Source organism: Parasteatoda tepidariorum, chromosome 5 (genome assembly GCF_043381705.1).
Source record: "Parasteatoda tepidariorum isolate YZ-2023 chromosome 5, CAS_Ptep_4.0, whole genome shotgun sequence".
In the NCBI taxonomy this organism is placed as follows: Eukaryota; Metazoa; Arthropoda; class Arachnida; order Araneae; family Theridiidae; genus Parasteatoda; species Parasteatoda tepidariorum.
This window is the reverse complement of record NC_092208.1, coordinates 28,426,872-28,446,628: the sequence shown is the minus strand read 5'-3', so window position 1 is coordinate 28,446,628 and position 19,757 is coordinate 28,426,872. Positions and strand designations below refer to the sequence as shown.

The 19,757-nt window shown below is 28.6% G+C and overlaps 1 protein-coding gene across 4 annotated transcripts in view; it reads left to right on the top strand.

Annotated features, from left to right (window-relative positions):
- The window catches only part of LOC107444296 (neural cell adhesion molecule 2), a 765,139-nt gene that overhangs the window by 707,786 nt on the left and 37,596 nt on the right, over positions 1-19,757 (top strand). For all 4 annotated transcript variants that reach the window (XM_071181216.1, XM_071181215.1, XM_071181217.1 and 1 more), the window contains 2 exons: positions 5,520-5,645; positions 11,110-11,140. In XM_071181216.1, coding sequence (XP_071037317.1) covers positions 5,520-5,645; positions 11,110-11,140 — 157 coding nt within the window. The remainder of the gene's footprint in view (positions 1-5,519; positions 5,646-11,109; positions 11,141-19,757) is intronic.

Below are 19,757 nucleotides of genomic sequence, written 5' to 3'. Positions count from 1 at the left end.
AAAGATCACTCCAGAAACTCCCATGATTTTTGAGACAGATTACGGATTATAAGGCTAGAGATCTAAACTTTGGTAACTATGGTAAAATTTTAAAAATTTTTTTATAAGTGTCTAAGCATAATATATTAGGTATGTATCAGTATTTTTCACTCACGCCTTAAAAAAGTCTCACATATAAAATAACAAATGAATCTGGGACATCTCAATGAATACTGCGCAAGTTTCCCCATAAATAGAACCAGTATCGAATTCCAGAGGTGACCTTCTTGATGGTCGATTCGTAATCTATTCCCATATTATCATTGCTAGAGTGAAATATATCTAGTGGTAGACTGATCATGCGTTATATTTCCCCTGAAGCTTGCTAGCCGAGAATTTGTTTTAGGTTCATTCGTTTTATATAAGACGAGACATAAGATAAGACATTCGAGACATATTCACTTAAAAGGTCTTTACTAAAGATGATTATGACTCAGAGCATAACCCAGAAGACTTCTTTCTAAGGTTCTAGAATCTTATCTAGATCTCTAAGTTCAGTTCAGAATCAGAGTACTTTGGATTTAAACGTTAGTAACTGCAAATACAATATGGATTGGTAGTTCAATTGGTGTTATACTCTAATGTATAAATTTTTAAAAAGATTCATGCACTATTTTTCTTCTGAGGGATTTATTATATACATTTGTAAAGCTAGATATTTAGTACGTTCAATATACTTGATCAGAGAAATACGTAAAATATTCATATTAATTTATAACTCTCAATTTGTCTTGTGAAGAAAATGAGTACATTCATAATATTCAACTCTTAAATTGTTAACAAAAGATTTATCTTTAGAAAAGCACTAATTATACATAACAATATGATAAAAATTAATTACAATTATTCATAAGGAAATGATTTTATTTAGACAAGTAGAATATTTGTTTAATTCATAATTTAATTTCGAATATTTAATTGGTTGAACAAACAATTTACGTAGCTGTATTTTCTTATTTCCTTAAAAGCTTTTTTTAAAAAAGCAGCACTTTTCCGTTTTATAATTAATCTTTTCTAGCAAAATTATATATTTTAACATTATATTCTTAAAATTAAAAATTAAAATAATAAGATTAATGTCCCTTAACGAAACTCTTCAAAATCCTTCTTAATTGTCTCTTTCATAATTAAATTTATAATTACGTTTAAGTAGCCTAGATTCGTAAATATTTTGCTGAGAGCTTAATTAAATTCAACCTTAAAATCCACATTATTTTAGATGTCACAACTAATATAATAAATTGCGAGACACAATTTATGAAATTTTCATGTTCAACAACTGTATTTGATTTATTTTTAAATGTATGTTACTATTTCTATGTATACTCAATAATATATTTAACAAAAAATAGAATCACAATATATTATATTATTATCTGTGACAGCGATATTTTTATTTCATAGAGAATGTCATTTTCAAATAGTAATAAGTTACTAAATAGTTTTACATAATTTTGATGACACCGTGAAATTTTGTAAAAAAAAAATTATTAACCCCAAATTTCAAAAATTAAAAATATATCGACGTTTTTTAAAAACAGATAATTTCGCAGGATACTATTTTTTAACAAAAAGAAATGTTTAAGAAAGATATCAAATAAAAAAAAATTACAATTCTGGTTCATGGTTAAATTGATCACGTGTTAGCCATTTTCACATATATGCTCATAACCCAATTTAACACCACTAAGTACTAATTAATGGAAAAGCCTAATAACATAAATGTTCCATTGATACGCATTTTTGGGACCTAGGACAAATATTTAACTTTGGTAACACCAAAACTCTTTGCATCTTTGTAACTAGAGCTCATTTTTAGGCTCTTGTTTTATATTCAATCCTTTGTTAAAGTTGACTCCCATTTAATACCAGTTTCGTATCTCAACTTAATATCCTGTAAACTGCATCCTGCCATAATTTGGCTTCTTTGGTCACCATCGTGTACCTCATCTACCATAGTTTTCTTCTTCTGCAGGAATTATTTCAATTTCTTATTTTTAATTGCGTTTTCTCTCTTTTTTTTAAACATATTGTAGCTTTACCCATTAAAGTCATAATTTGTTTACATATCTTTCATGGCCTACAGTAGTGGCACAACTCAAGCCTTTTTTTGCGGATTATGCGGGATCCAACGTGAACAAATTTTTTTTTACGCTCAAATGTTCATGCAATATTTTATTGATGCTCGTCATACTAATGTCCAAAGACGCCTCTATCTCACGGTTTGTCACATGACGATCTTGCTTTATCAGTTCACGCACAGCATCGATCTTTTCTGGCACAACAACGGATTTTGGACGACCTGCACGGGATTCGTCCTGGATCGAACATCGACCGCGATTAAATTCGTTATACCAATTTTTTACAGTGCTGTAGGATGGTGCTTTATCACTGAATTAAGAATTAAGTTCATCGAAGCACTCTTGTCTTGACAATCCACGTCGAAAGTTATGAAAAATAATGGCACGAAAATGTTCACGATTCAATTCCATTTTTTGAAAGAGAAGAACTTTTCAATTTACTGTCAACAACACAAATGAAGCTATAATGGTAAATCGTCTGCTGAATTTGTGTTTAAAAATATCAAACTTTCGATTAAAATCGTCTGCGGTCGCCTAGCAACACTTACTGTTGCCAAGGCCAGAAATATAAATAGCAACCCTCGTATTACAGCCCATCAGCTATATAACACAAAAAAAAGTTCATATTCAAGAAGTCACTATTTTCAAAGAGTCACTTTTTTTCAACTAAATGAATATTTTCTTCTGTTAGCTACTTTTTATTTCTTAAGTGAGTAAAAATCGTTTGCGTAATGTGAAAACAGTTCTTTTTAAATCTGAAGAATTCTCATAGAATTCTGGCAATTCCAGTGACTCCTTTACTTTTTTACCCTTTAATACTTTTGAAACTAATGAAGTTCATTTACAAATATATTTCACACAAAGACAAATACATTGACTTCAGTTTCTTCAGTTCATTTCACCGTTTAATATTTCAAATGGCTCTATTGTATAAAGTAGTGCTTCAGGTAGCCGAAAGATAATTAGATGTCAAAAGATAAAAAAAAATTACATTAACAAATCAGTTGATTTTACCTTCTTGTGAAATGGAGATAGTTGTATTTTAATGCACTTTTGAGTAATACATATCCAATGGAGAAGGGATTTAGTTTGTAAGCGATTTTCGCTGATTCGCAAATTACAGATTAAAAAATGCTTCACTACACACTTTAATCGAAATAAAATTGGTCCACAGCAGGACTTAATGACGAAATTAATATCAATAGGGAGGTTAAAAAAGGTCCATCTTTACTGTACACTAAAAGTACCTCATTCAAGTACATTCCATCCTCCTTCTCCAAGCTTAGTTGCCAAGTCAATCAAAGTTCCATTATTTAATTGTCAGATCTAGCATTGATTTCCCTAATATTCTGAATGCGGTCTTATTTCTTGAAAGTCTGGGAATAATTAATATTAGAGATTCAGAACTAAGCAGGCAATCACCAGACCTCAACTAGATGGGGCATAATTAAGACATGTTTTAGAACCAATAACTGTCGAATATGTTTGGCTCTGAACTTAACATTCGTAAGAGACGAGGAGCATTATATTTTGTGATTTGAGAAAATTACAAAGTAGATTTTACTGGAGAAGGGGATTAGGCACATAAAACTACTTTATAATAGTATAGATTTATTTAAATACAAATGTAAACCGCGTTTGTTAATGGTAAAATCTTGTTGTTATAATATTTTTGTCAAAGATTGTCATTATTTTTAAAGAACACAGAAATAAGTTTTCTGAAATGTTGCATAACCCAGAACCAGGTGATTCGGAATTCTGCCTATTAAATATGTTTACTATAGACAAGATAGGTACTGTTTAGCCTTTGTTATTGAAAGCGTTCATATAATTGATGTTCGTATGATTTTTCATATCATAGGTGTTCACCAAATCATTCTTACTTAAGCATCGTAAACTGTTTTTTTTCCTCTAGAAATTTATAAAAATAAATATGTAGGCTTTAAAATCTGGAAGACAAAGAAAATTACAATTAAAAGTCGTACTGTATATTTAAACTTTTTGTAATAATCCTAATCAAATACATATACAAAGGATACATATACAATGAATATGATCAAATACAATGAAAAAGTACACATGAGATTCACTTGTAAAATGTTGAAGGAGATGATAGTATTGCAATGCAAAATAACAAGCGGTTATGATTTATAATGGCAAATGAGGAATACTTTTAAATATGGTTTGTTAAACTAAACATGAAGTACTTAGGCATTCATCCAATTGAAGAATGCTTAAAAGCAAACGCATATAAAGAAATTGAAAAATGCAAATTTACTTAAAGATGTAATACTTGTGTTCACTGTTTATATTTTGTTCAATATCAAACGCTCTGGAGAATTATTATTCAATATGAAACACTTAATATAGGTGGATTTTTTTCCTCAATTTTCTTTTTCAACCTCATTATATAACCATTTAATTTTTTCCATAAGAAATGGAAATTATGAAGTAGGAAACATGCTCATAATAGGACAAATAATAATAACAAAAGAAGAATTGCATTAACTCTACCACAAATGTATTATAATGCATAGAATTTTTTTCAAATTAAAAAATTCTAGAGGAATTTTTTTTATGGTATTTTGAGATTTAAAACCTTACCACAAGATATTTTTTGTCCATTTATATTCGTAATACTTTTCAATACCTGAAAGTATAATCCTATTGCTAAACTTTTGTTCTATTCCCAGTGGTTTGTTACGCGGCAAATTAGTAATACGTTGTAGCTTTTTATCTTAAGTACAATTATACTTACACCTTAAGGATCTGGCAAACCTAGAAAAACGTTGTTTCCAGTTAATCGGAGAAAAATTTGTTGTGAAGATTAGGTACCATTTGGTATTATTTACTAAAATTATTTTTAAATGTTCATTACATTAACATGGATAATACATTTATGTGAATAATCTACATTAACTTTAGTACTTTAACATGAATAATTCTTAATTTTAAGAAGCTGCCATATTGAGAGATAAGAGCTTTATTTGGCGAAACCATTAATATTCGTATTGACAAGACGTCGTTGTGTTCGAAATCCTTAAAGTTTCGCTAAACCTATAAACGCACTTACTACTTTAGCAGATGCTGAATATTTTATCAACCAAATAGGTTCATCGTAAAAGGAAAGGTTACGATAAAACGTGATTTTAGGCATGCCACTTTATATTAAGAGTCTTCAAGATTATCGTTTTTAATTTTTAATTTCTTGAATAACATGGCAATTTTTTTCTCTTAAGGAACGGAAAAATTAAAAAAAAAGTTACAGCATCGTTAATATTATCCCTGAAATATATCACTTTCCGAACTCTTTTAAATTAGACAGAACCAACCATTAAAGCTAGTAACCGATATCTTGCAGTCAATCATAAGATTAATTGGGGACTATTGTCGTTCTAGGAATGGAAGGCATTATCATTATTCGACCGGTACTAGGCCTCCTCATCGGAATTGTAGTTGCTTTGGTGATTATTGCCCTCATCATCATTGTAGCCATAAAAGTCAAAAAAAGGAGAAAACAGAAAGGTAAGTGCATTGCATTCTCGTTGCTTTTCCTAACAATAGCAATTTTCTTTATTATGGTAAATTGGAATTGGAGAATAATGCTTTGGATAAGTTACTTCAATAGTCATTCAATTGGTTTGAATTGGTGTTGGGGAAGGTATAAAATTATTTTGCTGCCTTAACTAATTTTTATTGATTGGATTTATGTCAGTGACAGTTACTTAAAAAAAAGAAGAAAAACAACATTTGCATTATGAACAACCTGTGTTTTCATTAAAAAGTCTATTTATAAAGTTGTTTAAGATATTATTAGTGGTTAAGTGGCTGTTTATAAAGTGCTTGTTTGGGGAACGTTTTTAATTCTGAATGTTATTTGTCAAATATTATGCGTACCAATAAAAGTATCCTCTAATATTTTATTGGCTTAAGTAGTGTTTTTGATATTATGGGTAAAATTTATAGCCATCGATATATTGTAATGACTATTTATTTATTTTTGGTTTATGCTAATGAAAAAAACTCATTTTTTTCAGTATTTATAGCGGAATGAGATCAGGTAAAGCAAACCTATTAGTATGAAGAATTTGAATAATAATAAATAAAAAACATTACAAGAAATTGCAAAATTTTTACCCACTTGGAGGCTAGTTTAATGTTAAAATAAATTTTTTTTTTAAATATAAATAGCGTTTTCGCTCTACTGGAAGAATATACATTTAAAGGTCAATTTTATGCGGATAATAAAATTTTTAAAATTGCTATATTTGAGTATTCTTTTGGATGAACTGAAAACTCTAATATGTATAACAATTTAAGAGCATTTTGATACAAATTTAATGATCCAATCTCTTAAATATATACCTTCNATATATATATATATATATATATATACAACAAAATAAATGAATACAAAAAAACACGCAGAAAATTAAGAAAAACAGTAAGTTTCATTTATCGCGCATAAGCTGCAAGTAAACAGAACTCATTAGATAAGTTCAAAATGAAGATAAGACAAAGGACAACTTAGGACATGATAAAACAAACTTAATGTGTTCTATTTTATTTGTTGTAATTTTCCTTTGTTTTGTATTCATTTTGAACTATATATATATATATGTTACCGTTAAAGTATATAATGCAGTTATTTCATAGAATACCTAGTTATGCCATGAAATAACTGATCGTGTCCGTTAAAGTGTGTAATATGTTATTAATTTGACACTTAAACTAGTTATTCTATGAAATAACTAGGTATTCTAAAAATTAACTAATGAGAGACAGTTAAAGTGTAAAATAAACAATTTATCTAAAATGAAATAACTAGGTATTCTATAAATAAACTAATGATCGACAATTAAAACGAAAAAGAAGCAATTTATCTAATTTATGCAGCGTATAAATGGTAATTATGGAAACTTACCATTAAATCATTTGCTACAACAAGGATTACTAAAATGACACTTGGAATTACAAAGAACATTACTTCTAAAGCAAAAACATTTTTTGTTGACACACTGGGTTTTACACGAACATTTTTTAAATCCCTGACCAGTACCTAAACTTTGAGCTGTAGAATATCGATTATTTTACACTTTAACGTGCTGCAGATCGTTATTCTATGAAATAGCTGGGTATTCTATAAAATAACGGATTTCATACTTTAACACTAACACTAACACTAACAAACACACACACACACACGCACGCACGCACACACACATATTCTCTATTTTGGTACTGGTTTTGTACAAATTTGAAAATTTGCTGTTAAAAGGGTGATTTGAACATTGTTAAAGTGCATTAGATACTTCACATTTTTGCGATGTATTATATAAGATAATGGACACTGTGTTAAACAAAAGTCATAAAAATGCTCTCCTAAGAAGTCTCAAGAAATTGTCACGTACAGTTGATATCTAAATATGACTATTTCTTATCTTATTCAGTCATATCACTTTTTAAAAAGTTTATGGCTTTTCCTAAGCAGTTAGTCAATGTAGTCTTCTCATTAATGAAATAAGATAATTTGAATGAAACTTGCTTTGTGTTTTCCTTCTGATACTTCCTTATGCAATTACACCTTTCACAGCTCTAAAAAAACTTTATATAACTCGCCGAAGCAAGGCTTTGTTTTTTAATTTTAATGTTTTCCTCAGCATTCCTGTTATAAGGAAAAATATAACTTAAGAATACTATTTTTCTTGCCAAAACTTCTTACTGACTAATTTACTTAAGGCTTTTTATTCATGTGATTGTTTTTAAGCCTGTATTCTAAAAAGAATGCAATCATACGATGGCAACTTAACGATTTAGATCTACACATGACACAATGCAATTATTTAAAATATTTGTCAAAATATTATGTTAATATGTATGCCTAAAATATAGTATAAAATAAGGATACCTAAATATAATTTAATTCATGCCATAAAAATTCGGCGTAAGAATATAGTTTCTAATTGTTCAAAGTAACCAACGAGGAAATTTTCTTTAAAGCTATGCTCATATCCTTAAAGATTTACAAATAAGTTTCCTTCAATCAAATATACTCTTAAATAAAATCTCCAGTTAGTTATAAGATAATCGAATAAATAAATTTAACTTAGCGTTCTGCTTAGTGTTAACTTAGTCACTCTTGAACTTTTATTTATTTATACTTTTCACGATGACAATAAAAAGTATTTTTCTTTAATTGGTGGGAGAATATAAAATTAGAACAACTGTTTTACACAACAATGTTGTAGAGATTTAACAAGGATACACACAATAAAACAATGTTTTTTTTTATATACATCTAGCATTGAACACGCATTGCATTCAAGTGTCAGCTGCATTCACGCTTATTCAACGGAAACAAAGACTTAATACAAAAAGTATAAAAAGAAAAGTTTTTTTTTTCTTTGAGCTCTAGGGACTTCCAATCCCAAGTCTAGCTTCTGAGAATCGCCCCTTGGGAACGTCACGTTTGCCTTGCGACAAAAAGACACTCAAACCCAGGGAGGAAGAAGGGCGATAAAAGATCTCGTATAAGAAAAATAAAATAAGAGCGAGAATTTCCCAAGCAAAGACAAATATGTGCAAGCAAGTGATGATAGCTGAAAGAAAATATAAGTTCCGACAGTTTTCTAAGCTTTAGTAACAATATGAATTATATGGAATATTTATGAAGATTATAAGTATTTTGCAAAATTAAGAGGAAATAATTGATTTTATTTTAATTTACTAGGAAAAGAAATGCTTGGAACGAAGGGCTTCTCTTTCTGGCTTACACAGTCAAAAAAAAAAAAAAAAAACCATTCTTCCTATAGACTCTCTCTGCAGATTTGTACTGTTCCGTTGACAAAATTGTTTTTCTTTCTTTTTAAATCTACTCATTAACATAATAAAATAGTCAGTTCGAATTCTAGTATATGCCGTGCAGTTTTAATAACTGTACTATAGCTCCATTTCTTCCCAAATCATTTTACGATTATTTTCTATTCTTGGTCTTAATTTTCAAGAATTATTTCATAGTTTTGAACATCGAATAAATAAAACTGTGATTCGGTTTTATTGTCAAATCGATTTTCTACCTGATAATTCTATTTCTTTCGGTATAATGTTTTCGTAAGTCAAGTTACCAGATATTTTTATTCGGATGAATCACAACAGTTCTAAACACTTAAATGAAAAAAAAAATTATTAAAACACGAAACTATGAGATTTAAAACTTATTTTGCATTTTTCCTTCAAAATTAACCTTTTTCGGTGCGATGACTATCATAAACATTTAGCAACAATAAATTGCTGCAAAAATACATGCTATTTTCCGTTCTGAATGGCATTGTCATTTTCTGTTCTTTTCTGACAATGTTCTATGTATAGACCCGAATGATAAAGATTTGATCAGCAGATTAAAAGTTCTGGAACGTGTTTGATACAGCAACCTTCAAAGTTCTGTCAAAACATAGCCCTTCGAATAATTCACCGATTCAAACTTAAGCATTAGAACTCTGGAGACTACACTTTCCCTCCCTTCTTATGTATATTCACAATGAAACTGTCGTCTCAAATGAAATAGCTCAGTTTGAATTAAACATAAGTATTATATCAATGACATATGACTAATTGCTCTGCACTGAAAATGATAGTTACGGGGTGATTCCTTATTGTAATTTCACCAATGAGAAGCAGACAATGATAAATGAACAGCAATTGATTTAAAGCATTATTTGAGTGAGAGAAAATTAGAAACTGCTGTTTTGAACAGGTTTCTGAAATAGCCTGTGGCCATACCAATACGCCTAATGCATAATTACAGTCAGTGAATGACTCTAAAACTGGAGTGCATTTAAATAAACAATCTTTATTAGCAAGTTCAAAGTAAAATGGCGCCATTAGCTTATGACTAGCATTTAACTCTTTGAATAAAAAAATAATCTTAAGGACACTAGCATTACTGTAGCATTCAAGAACGAAGTGCCAGAAACGGACAAATAAATCTCAGAAGTCGTGATATTATTGCTCTTTTTCTTTTTAGTAAATTATGAAAAAAATGCTCTAGTAAATGATGTAACTACAATAGATATAAAACACAATAAGAAACACTATATAGCCCTTCAACTAAGCTATAATCAAATTGCAAAGTTTTATTTTGAAACCAAAGTTACTAATCACTTTGAAAAAATTTTGATCTAAAGGTGATAGAAAAAAAATTCAATTCAATTTTCTAAAAAATTAGATCTGTAAAAATACGTAAAAAGTCATATTAACATTTAAGGGTCCAAAGTTTTGAGCAGACTATTGAGACTATAATTTCCAGATTTCCGTCCATATTTTGATGGTCCGCAATCTTAATCCATCTAAAAAAATTATGTTTATTCATAGAATGCGCATTCTACATCTGATATCACTGCTACTTTAAATCTGTTTAATACTAATTAAATATCATGTCTGAGATCAATCCCATGAACCATTAAGATTCAGTTGCGATATGTGAAAAAATCCGATCATTAGATCAAAGGATTTTTAAGGTGTTTTTTTTTTGCCTTGTACGCAACCACCTATCTTTTAATATTATTAATATACCTCCATATTTTCCATATTAAAATCACACAAAATACAGAACTTCAGGGAGATCTGTGTGTACACATAGCTCTTGCTTGTAAGCCTGCCTAATCCAATATCACTCATCAATTGATCACTCATGCAATTGAGTCATGGTAATAAGAATTAATTTGGAACCATAATTTTGTATAAAATGTCTGCTTAAACGCCCAGGCTGTACAGGGAGGTTCATTGAGGTTTACTTAGAATGAAGAATGTTACTATATGAAATTCTGTTATATAGGCTAAGTTTCTTCCCGCGGTAACTTGAATACATTTCTTTGCTTAAATTTAAGATTCTGTTAACCATCATAAATAAAACAAAACAAATTTATTAAAAAGATAAATTATTGTGTTAAGTAAAACTTCTTCTTAATCAATACTTTTGTTTATTTTATAGATTGCCAAGGTGTTATTGGACTCTCTGATAAGTAAGTCATTTATATTCTATTTTACCTTTATTTTAAATCTCCTAGAGAAAGATTTGATATATTTAAATATAATATCTCCATGTAGTTCTACTGAATATAAATTTCTTTTTTTATTATGTTATTACAAGCTGCTTATTTTTTTTCATTTTACAAATGTTGCCCATATGAAAAGTGGTACAAAAATAATACTTTTATTACAAAACAAAAGAAATCATCATTGGTGATGTAAAACAGGTTCTATCACTAAGGTATTAGGTCTATGTCTTTGCTGTAAAAAGATTGTGTTTGATTCTAGAAGTCCTACACAGCTACCTTCAGTTCACCGCCCGAAATGGTGGATGTTATAACACTTCCCAACTGCAATTTTAAGTGGTTTTCTGCTTTTTAAGGAAGGCGTATGGGTGGGCATATTCATAGAGAAGGATTACTTTCCGTATGTGAAGATCTGGCGGTTTAATTTTGATAGCTTTACATCACGTCATCATTCCTTGCGCAGTGTCATTAGATTACTGCAGTATTGTGTTGAATTGATAGTGGTCTCTTGGGGTCGGGGGTCAACGTTGTTTCGATCTGAGCGCATCTATATATATCACAGCTGTACTTTCGATTAATTTCCTCTACTAGGAACATTTTTACAACTGAGCGCTGTATGCAGTGCACACCTCTCTAGCCCTTTATATCCCTGTTGGTAGTGCTGCTATAGCTGAAGTCATTCTGGTGCAATCGCACAAGTGTAATTTTTATTTAAAACCTTCATATTGATTGGAATGCTATTTACGGAACTCACGTTACAAAAGTTTTCTTTTAAGGGTTTACACATTTTTATTATTGTAAACACGCTCTGAGCCCAATGGTAAAATTTAAGAAATTAAAAATTACTTAAAACGCAAATGCAACGTTAAATGTAGAAAACTTTAAATACAATGCTTGTTAACTACTCACTGTGAAATAGTTTTTAATGAATAAAACAAAACGAAAAAATATTCAAGAATCTTAGTTAGTATATTACAAAAAGTTGCAGCCTATTAATTTTTTATGGATTAATGGAAAAATGGGGAAAAAATCTGAATCTTAGACATTGCTAAATGTAGGCTAGGGAAGGAGTGTTGTCAAAAAATTTGCAAGATGACTACTGGCAGTTGAATGCTAATGGTTTAACCTATAGAAATATTCTTTCTCTATGAAAAACATCCGATTACCATCAGATTGCCTCGAGATTATTCGAAAAAGTGAAATTTAATACTTGGTGACTTAATTTATTTAATGCTTTAAAAAATACTGCAAATACATTTTTCATCGAAACCAATTTATAGACGTCAAGGAAGAGTTGATGAATGCGTTACCAAAAATATAAATAAAATCCGTCAATTTAAAGTTCGCTTTTCCGTGCTTCGAAGAAAACATAAGCTACTGTAAAAAGCATGAGAAAGTTACTTTCAACTTTATATTCTCTTTCAAACTCGAAAGTAATATTTTATCCTTTGACAACAAGAATGTGAAGTTTATTTTTTTCTTTCAAACACAATGGGACAATTTGAAATTTGAACAACTTTCTACTGCTGCTAGGGTTTCAGTGTACGTAAAAGTCTAAAATGCCTGGGGATTTTTTTTGTATAAAATACAACTAGAAAAATAAAATACATTTCTGGGAAGTATAAGGCTTCAGAAGTTGAACAAAATGAAAACAAACTCTGTGTCATATCAATATCAAGTGTATGCTTGTACACACTGTATACAGAAAAAATATAAATAAATACTTGCTTACATAGTAATTAATACCATCAATATGAATTGTGTCCTCCTGACAGAGCATTGAAATCTACTTATTTAATTTTAAACTTTATGAGGTAAATATTTTCATTAACTAGCATTGTTATTAAAATTATTACGATTATTCTGCTATACTTTTTAATTTATCAAAGCATTTCATTTTTGAAAGGAAAAAAGAAAACGATAAAAGTAGACTTTTAAAACAGTATTCAGGCAAAATTACAATAATAATAAAATTTCTGATTTGAAGAAACAATGATTCCGGTTCATTAAATTAAGTTATACGGTATTTAAACCATTCATTTGGTAATTTTTCCATTCATATTGTAACAGTTTTCCATGTCTTCAATCCGGGACTTTAAAATTATGTTTTTTCGTACCACACATTTAACAAAAAGGCGAAACTAAAAATTACTAGAAACTAAAAAATACATAACTGAAAATTAAATTTTGGAAAAATTACCACATTTACTAAAATTTATCACAAATTATAAAGAAAAATAAATATTTTTCTATTGAATTTACCAAAACCATTACTACAGCGTTTAAATAAAAAAAAAATAGTGAGCTTTTTGGTGTTCTCAGCCAGAAACATGGTATGTGTTACCATATTCTAATAATTTTGACCATGTTTTTTTACTCCGTGCGCAATAAATTTATTGAAGTAAAAAAAAATGGGTAACAAATCTAATAAAGAAAGGAAAAAGTAATCGTTGAGATCAAAACCTTTAGTTTAGGTTACTTTTCTTTCTTACTGTAGCATTACTGGACGAATTTATTTGCCTTTATTAAGATATTTCAACGGTGCAATAAGTGATTTTTTATGTAGGAAGGTTTAAAATAAGTGTTTTGTAAATGTCCTGCCAAAAGAATACTTTCCAAGAACGCATTTCCCTTAAAAATGCATAAGATCAAGATCGTTTTTTTAAACTAATTTCTACATTATCAAATTGATGAAAAAGAAAAAATAATGTTGAATAGAAAATTATAAAAAAAATTTGACAAAAGTACTAATATAAAGGAACAAAAACAGGTTAAGGAATTTAAATATTTAAATATTTTATTTGTTATAGCTTAAAACAACATTCAAAATATTAACGAGTGCATATTTTTCTTGCAAAGTGATTTGTTTATAAAAAGATTTTAATTTAATTCATAACAATAAGCAATAAAATTTAATCAGTTTAACATAAAAAAGCAAATTTTTAATTTTTAGAATTACACAAATCAATTCACTGTATTTCATTTTGTAAAGTAAAAGTATTTTCCTAAATATAATAGATAAGATTTCTTAAATATTCTGTAAGATATAAAATGGATTGTTACAATGTTTGCAAAAAATATTTTTGAATATTTGAAAATCATTCTATGATATATTTATTTACATTTGAATTTCAAGATTATTTTTTAATAATTTTTGAGAAAAAAATGTAAAAAAACCACTTCCGATAAAAAAGTAAAGTCGTAGAAAATTACAAAAATATATGATACACCTGAAGGGTACAGTTTTCATCAAAATAAGCATAACTGAAATATGTATTTTATACCACAAGAAATTGCAAAAATTTAAACTTGATAATGAAAAATAACAGTTTCATACAAAACAGCTACATTTTCTAATTTAAATATTCATAACAGTTTGCTTTATTTATTATTTTTTTAGACTGGTTCAAAATATTTTGAGCATCGAAAATCACGAATTTTTCAATCCAGCACAAGGCAATATTTTCCCTGAAATCTATATATATACAGAGAATTTTTTATTTAAAACAAATATTTGAAAAATATGCATGACATCGTATTGAGTCTCCACAAAAATCCGAAACAAAATATTAACGTAAGAAAGGCTTCAAATATTCTAATAAATATTAACTGCGCAGTTGTCTACAGTAAAACAGCACTGTATATAGATTAGTAAAACACCGAACCAAGACTGAAAATATAAGTTTCCTCATTGCTCAAGAAATAAGCATTCATTTTTCCAATAAAGTTATGTTCTCATAAAATATAAAACTGTAAACCACCAAGAGAAAAGTATAGTTATCATTAATACATGAATGTTTGTCATCCGTCTCTGAAAAAGCCCATGAGAAAAGAATATTTAGGATTTCATCACGCTCTAAGATTTGGTTAATATATACAAAATGAAACTGCGTATCTCATAGGATGTTTTTATTCCTTGAGTTAGGGCATGTAAGAGCCATGAAGCAAATAAATCATTCCTACAGAGGAAAATGATACCCAGTGGATATTCAAGGGATTTTATTTATTCACTGCAACAACGAAGGTGTGTTTTTTGTTCATACGGAGAAATGTTCCTACCAATCTTTTTACTAAATAATACTCATTTGTTTTTGCTCTTATATTTTGAAAGTGGAAAGAAAATTTTCTGTCTTACAGTACTCTTCTGCAAACTGTGTCGCTATTCCCTCCTAAAAGTCTTTGTTGAAGTTTCCAGTATAAATACAAATTACTTGTTTATAAAAGAATAAAGAAAAAATATGTTAAATTAATACACAGATTTTACAAATGGTATGTCTCAAAAACGGTAATTTAAGACAATTTTAAATATTATTTGAGGTAAATAAAGCGTTTTTAGCGTATCCTCGATATATTAGTCTTGTTTAAAATTAAAAAAAAGGTGTACAAGAATCACACCTTACATACTCGAACTTTATTTCAAGGTAAACTAACTCACTGTAAATCTTGAGATTTTCAAACTTCATTAAGTACACTCGTTGAAATGTAGTAATGTTGTCAATAACTGCTAATGAATAGAGAAGGTTAGCCCAACAAGGAAGCAGGTCTCCAATGATGTATCTACATTAATAAACTTTACCATATCAGGGTTTCATCCCAAAACACGTTAATAATGCCGCTTCACGAAATTATCTTATAGTTCAAATTTTAGCACAATATTTTTTTTTTTTAAATTTCTAATGCCAAAGGAAAATGACCAACTCTTACAAGAAACAGTGAACAAAAAGGTTAACAACAAGTGAGAGAAAAAAGTCACTATCTCATTAACTGATGTCGGGTACTCCAGTAGCGCCTCATCTCAGAGTCCCCACGCAGAGCCGAGCATCTCAATAGATGGTTCCTGTCCATAAGTTCATTAATCGAGCATAACGGGTAATTTGGATCAGCGAGAATGCCAATGCGGCAGAGGTGGTTCGCCAGGAAATCATGGCACACCGCAAGTCTGAATTCTGCAACAGCTTTATTGCGGGGCTTACCCTGTTCTAAGCTGTTCCTCCAACTTCTTGAAGAAATACAAGAAGTGAGCAACGCTTTCCAGCTTTGTCTCATAAAATGCTTGATATAGAAATTTTATAAAAAAAGTATTATTTTTTATAAAGCATTGTTTTTTTCTGGTTTATGCAAGAATAAAAGCTAGAAGATCCCACCCCTTTTTTTTGCTCCAGCCATCTGCATGGAACTGCTTTCACTATTGCTTTCGGATTGATTCGCGATAAGAACTCAATTTCTTCACTCATTGGAAATCTAGGCTTGTATAGAAGTATGAAAGTTCAAAATCTTTTTGAAAACAATATTCTTCAAACATACTGCATAAGCGTTTTATGAAACATTTAATTTATGTACATTTAATTTAGTTTATGCACATTACGATTTGACACAGATTTATTTTTAACAATGCGATTTGATTTATATATGTTACAATTATACTTAGAAATATATTTGAAATATATCATTGGAAACTTAGATACATATCACTGAATTTCCTTATATACCAAATTTTATATTCCAGTGTTTGAAAATTTGACAGTGAAGGCCCCTTATTTTAAAATAAACTTAAATACATAGAAAATAATGAAAATGATAAGAAGGCAAAGCAGACCATTCTTTGTTGGTAAAAAACTTTTTTTCTTTATTGCTTTAAGAATAAAAATTATTTTTGCCTTAACGTATTATCGAACCTGCGCAATTTCTAAACACGATTAAAGAATAACAACAAAAAAATGAAAATTTAATAGCATAAATAAAACGAAAAAAATTTAAAATTTTGTCTATATCAATTTTTTATATGTAACATATCATTTCAGCACAGATTTTTGCTCAGTTTATTTCAGCTTTTCCTTTCTAACTCGGAAAACGAATTTCCATTTAAGAATTTATGAACATGTATTTTCAAGAGATTATACTAACAAATGCTCTCATACTAAATATATATTTTTATTGACGAAGACAACAAAATAATCCATAGATTTTTTTAACAACCCACTCATTAGTGTTTTATATAATAGATAATCTAAATTAAATGGAAAATGTAAGGGAACAATAATAAATGTCAATTATTGAGCAATTTATTATTTCAGCAATTTAAAATGCATAAGTTTTTATGATCTAAGCATCTTAAGCTTTTTTTTTAACTTATAATTTCACTTATTTTTTTTAAAAGAAGATAAATACAATTTTGAAAATGATTTAATAAATTTTAAATTAGATTTATGCTTAAAACATTAGTTATAATAAAATTTCATTCATTACAGCTTTCGTTTTCTTTTTTATTTTAACAAAACATTCTCCCATAATTCTTACAACATTTTTTCTTAAAATGAAGTACAAAAATATTTGATCCGTGAAATAGGTTTTACTACTTTTTATCAAAAACGAAAAGAAAATCGGAGAAAAAATTGTATTTGCTTCTTAGAGAGAGAAGGGAAAAAATAATTTTTTTTAAGGTCATGAACATATCAAATCTTCTATTTTCTTATTTCTTTTTACAAAAATATTACATTAACCTTCATAAAAGTTTACCCTTCGTTGAATTAAAGGCTTATTCATCCGTCTTTTCTTATTTTCTTTCTATTTTATTGGTTTATATGTTTCTGTTGCAAAACATACATTTCTTTATAATGGAAATATGTTTGCTATACGAAATATAATAAGCTTATAAATATCCTTAAAAAATAGATCTCCGTAAGTTGAAAATACATAATCATATATTTTCAACTGGTATATTGAATTTTCTGCAGCTCGAGCATTAACCGAAACATTTTACCATTATATTATATTTAAGGGTACATAATATCAATTATAGGTTGAATAAAAAATTTTTGTAACTGCCTGAGTCAATAGATGATTTTAACGGAAGTACGAAACAAAATATATATTAACAACAGCAACAATAACATGCAATGTTAAATTTTGAAATGTATATAGGCAATATTTAACTTTCATTGAGTTTACAATGACAATTGTAAGTAAATATTTTTAACACTGAAAGAGTTAATGTAAAGCATAAGTAAAACTTGTTTTGACTTTGCTTCCTTATTCATTTTAAAATTTGTATTCATATAAGATTTTTTAATGAAAATAAACTAGAGTTAGCATAAGTTTGAATATCATGTACACTGTTAAATTTTATTTCTAAAATACGCATCAACTGGTAAAACATAAGTAAAACTTGTTTTGACTTTGCTTCTTTATTTATTTTAAAATTTGCATTCATATAAGATTTTTTAATGAAAATAAACTAGAGTTAGAGTAAGTTTGAATATCATGTACACTGTTAAATTTTACTTCTAAAATGCCTATCAACTGGTAAAACATAAGTAAAACTTGTTTTGACTTTGCTTCCTTATTCTTTTTAAAATTTTTATTCATATAAGATTTTTTAATGAAAATAAACTAGAGTTAGCATAAGTTTGAATATCATGTACACTGTTAAATTTTATTTCTAAAATACGGCAAAATAACCGGCTGCAGTCTGTCTATATAACTGACTGTAAAGTTTAGGGTAAAGAACAATTTTTACCTCTACAGTTATGAAACCATTTAAGAATGAAATGGTAAAAAGAAACATAAATACAAAATATGCGTTTTTTAACCATTTATAACTAGCATGGTTTCAAAATCCTAAAAAGGTAATTTAACTGGGCATTAGAACCAGACTTTTGGTTAGGTAATGAGCATTGGCGCTAGGTAGTAGTCGAGTGTGTTTTGTCAAATGAACCATAAAATGTGGTTTAGCTAGTTTTTTGGTTGTTTCACCTGTCGTAAGAGAAGAGTAATATGTGACTTTTTGTGTTAAACAACCTTATGGTGCTACCATCTATACATGAATGAGATTATCGTATTCTAATATTCCAAATTAACAAATTGGGGAGTGCAGGTCATCATGCGTTGAATCTCTTCATGCGTTGAAGGGAACGTAGGAAATATGGTTGTGTCAATGCTGGTACTCATACTCTCGTTCTGTTCGTCATTAGATGTGTAAATAAGCTCTCTCGGTTATAATATGTACCCAGCAGAAAGGAACTAAGTAGATTCATTAGGTGGACCTAGTTGGAGTGACATAATTCTGATTATTTCACCTTAATAGGTGAAAGCAGTTAACAAACAGTTTTTCTGACGATAAACATTTTGAATACCATCTTGTTTATAGGTCTTGTTATGACTGATTTGCTAGAATATGGTAAAATAACAATTAGATAAATTATTATTTAATCATTTTTCCGTGAAATTCTAATCAGGGAAATACGAAAGTATTGTTAAATAAAAAGTACATCGTTTTACTATTTAAAAAGAACATCCGAAGCAATGTAAATGTAGCTTTACTTAAACATTGCAGAATATAAAAAACACTTAATTTATTGACTAAATGAAATTTGAAGAATACTTTAACACGAAATATTCATTTTTATAACATAGTCTTTCAGTTATGTTTGTGTTTCAACCTACAGAAGTTTTCGCCTGCTTATCATATATATAATAAGACGCATTATTTTCAAAAAATAACACGCATTTATAGTTAGATATAAAATGTTACAATACATGTTCCATTCTCAAGTAATGTTTTCAGAAAAATAACAATGAGCTTGAA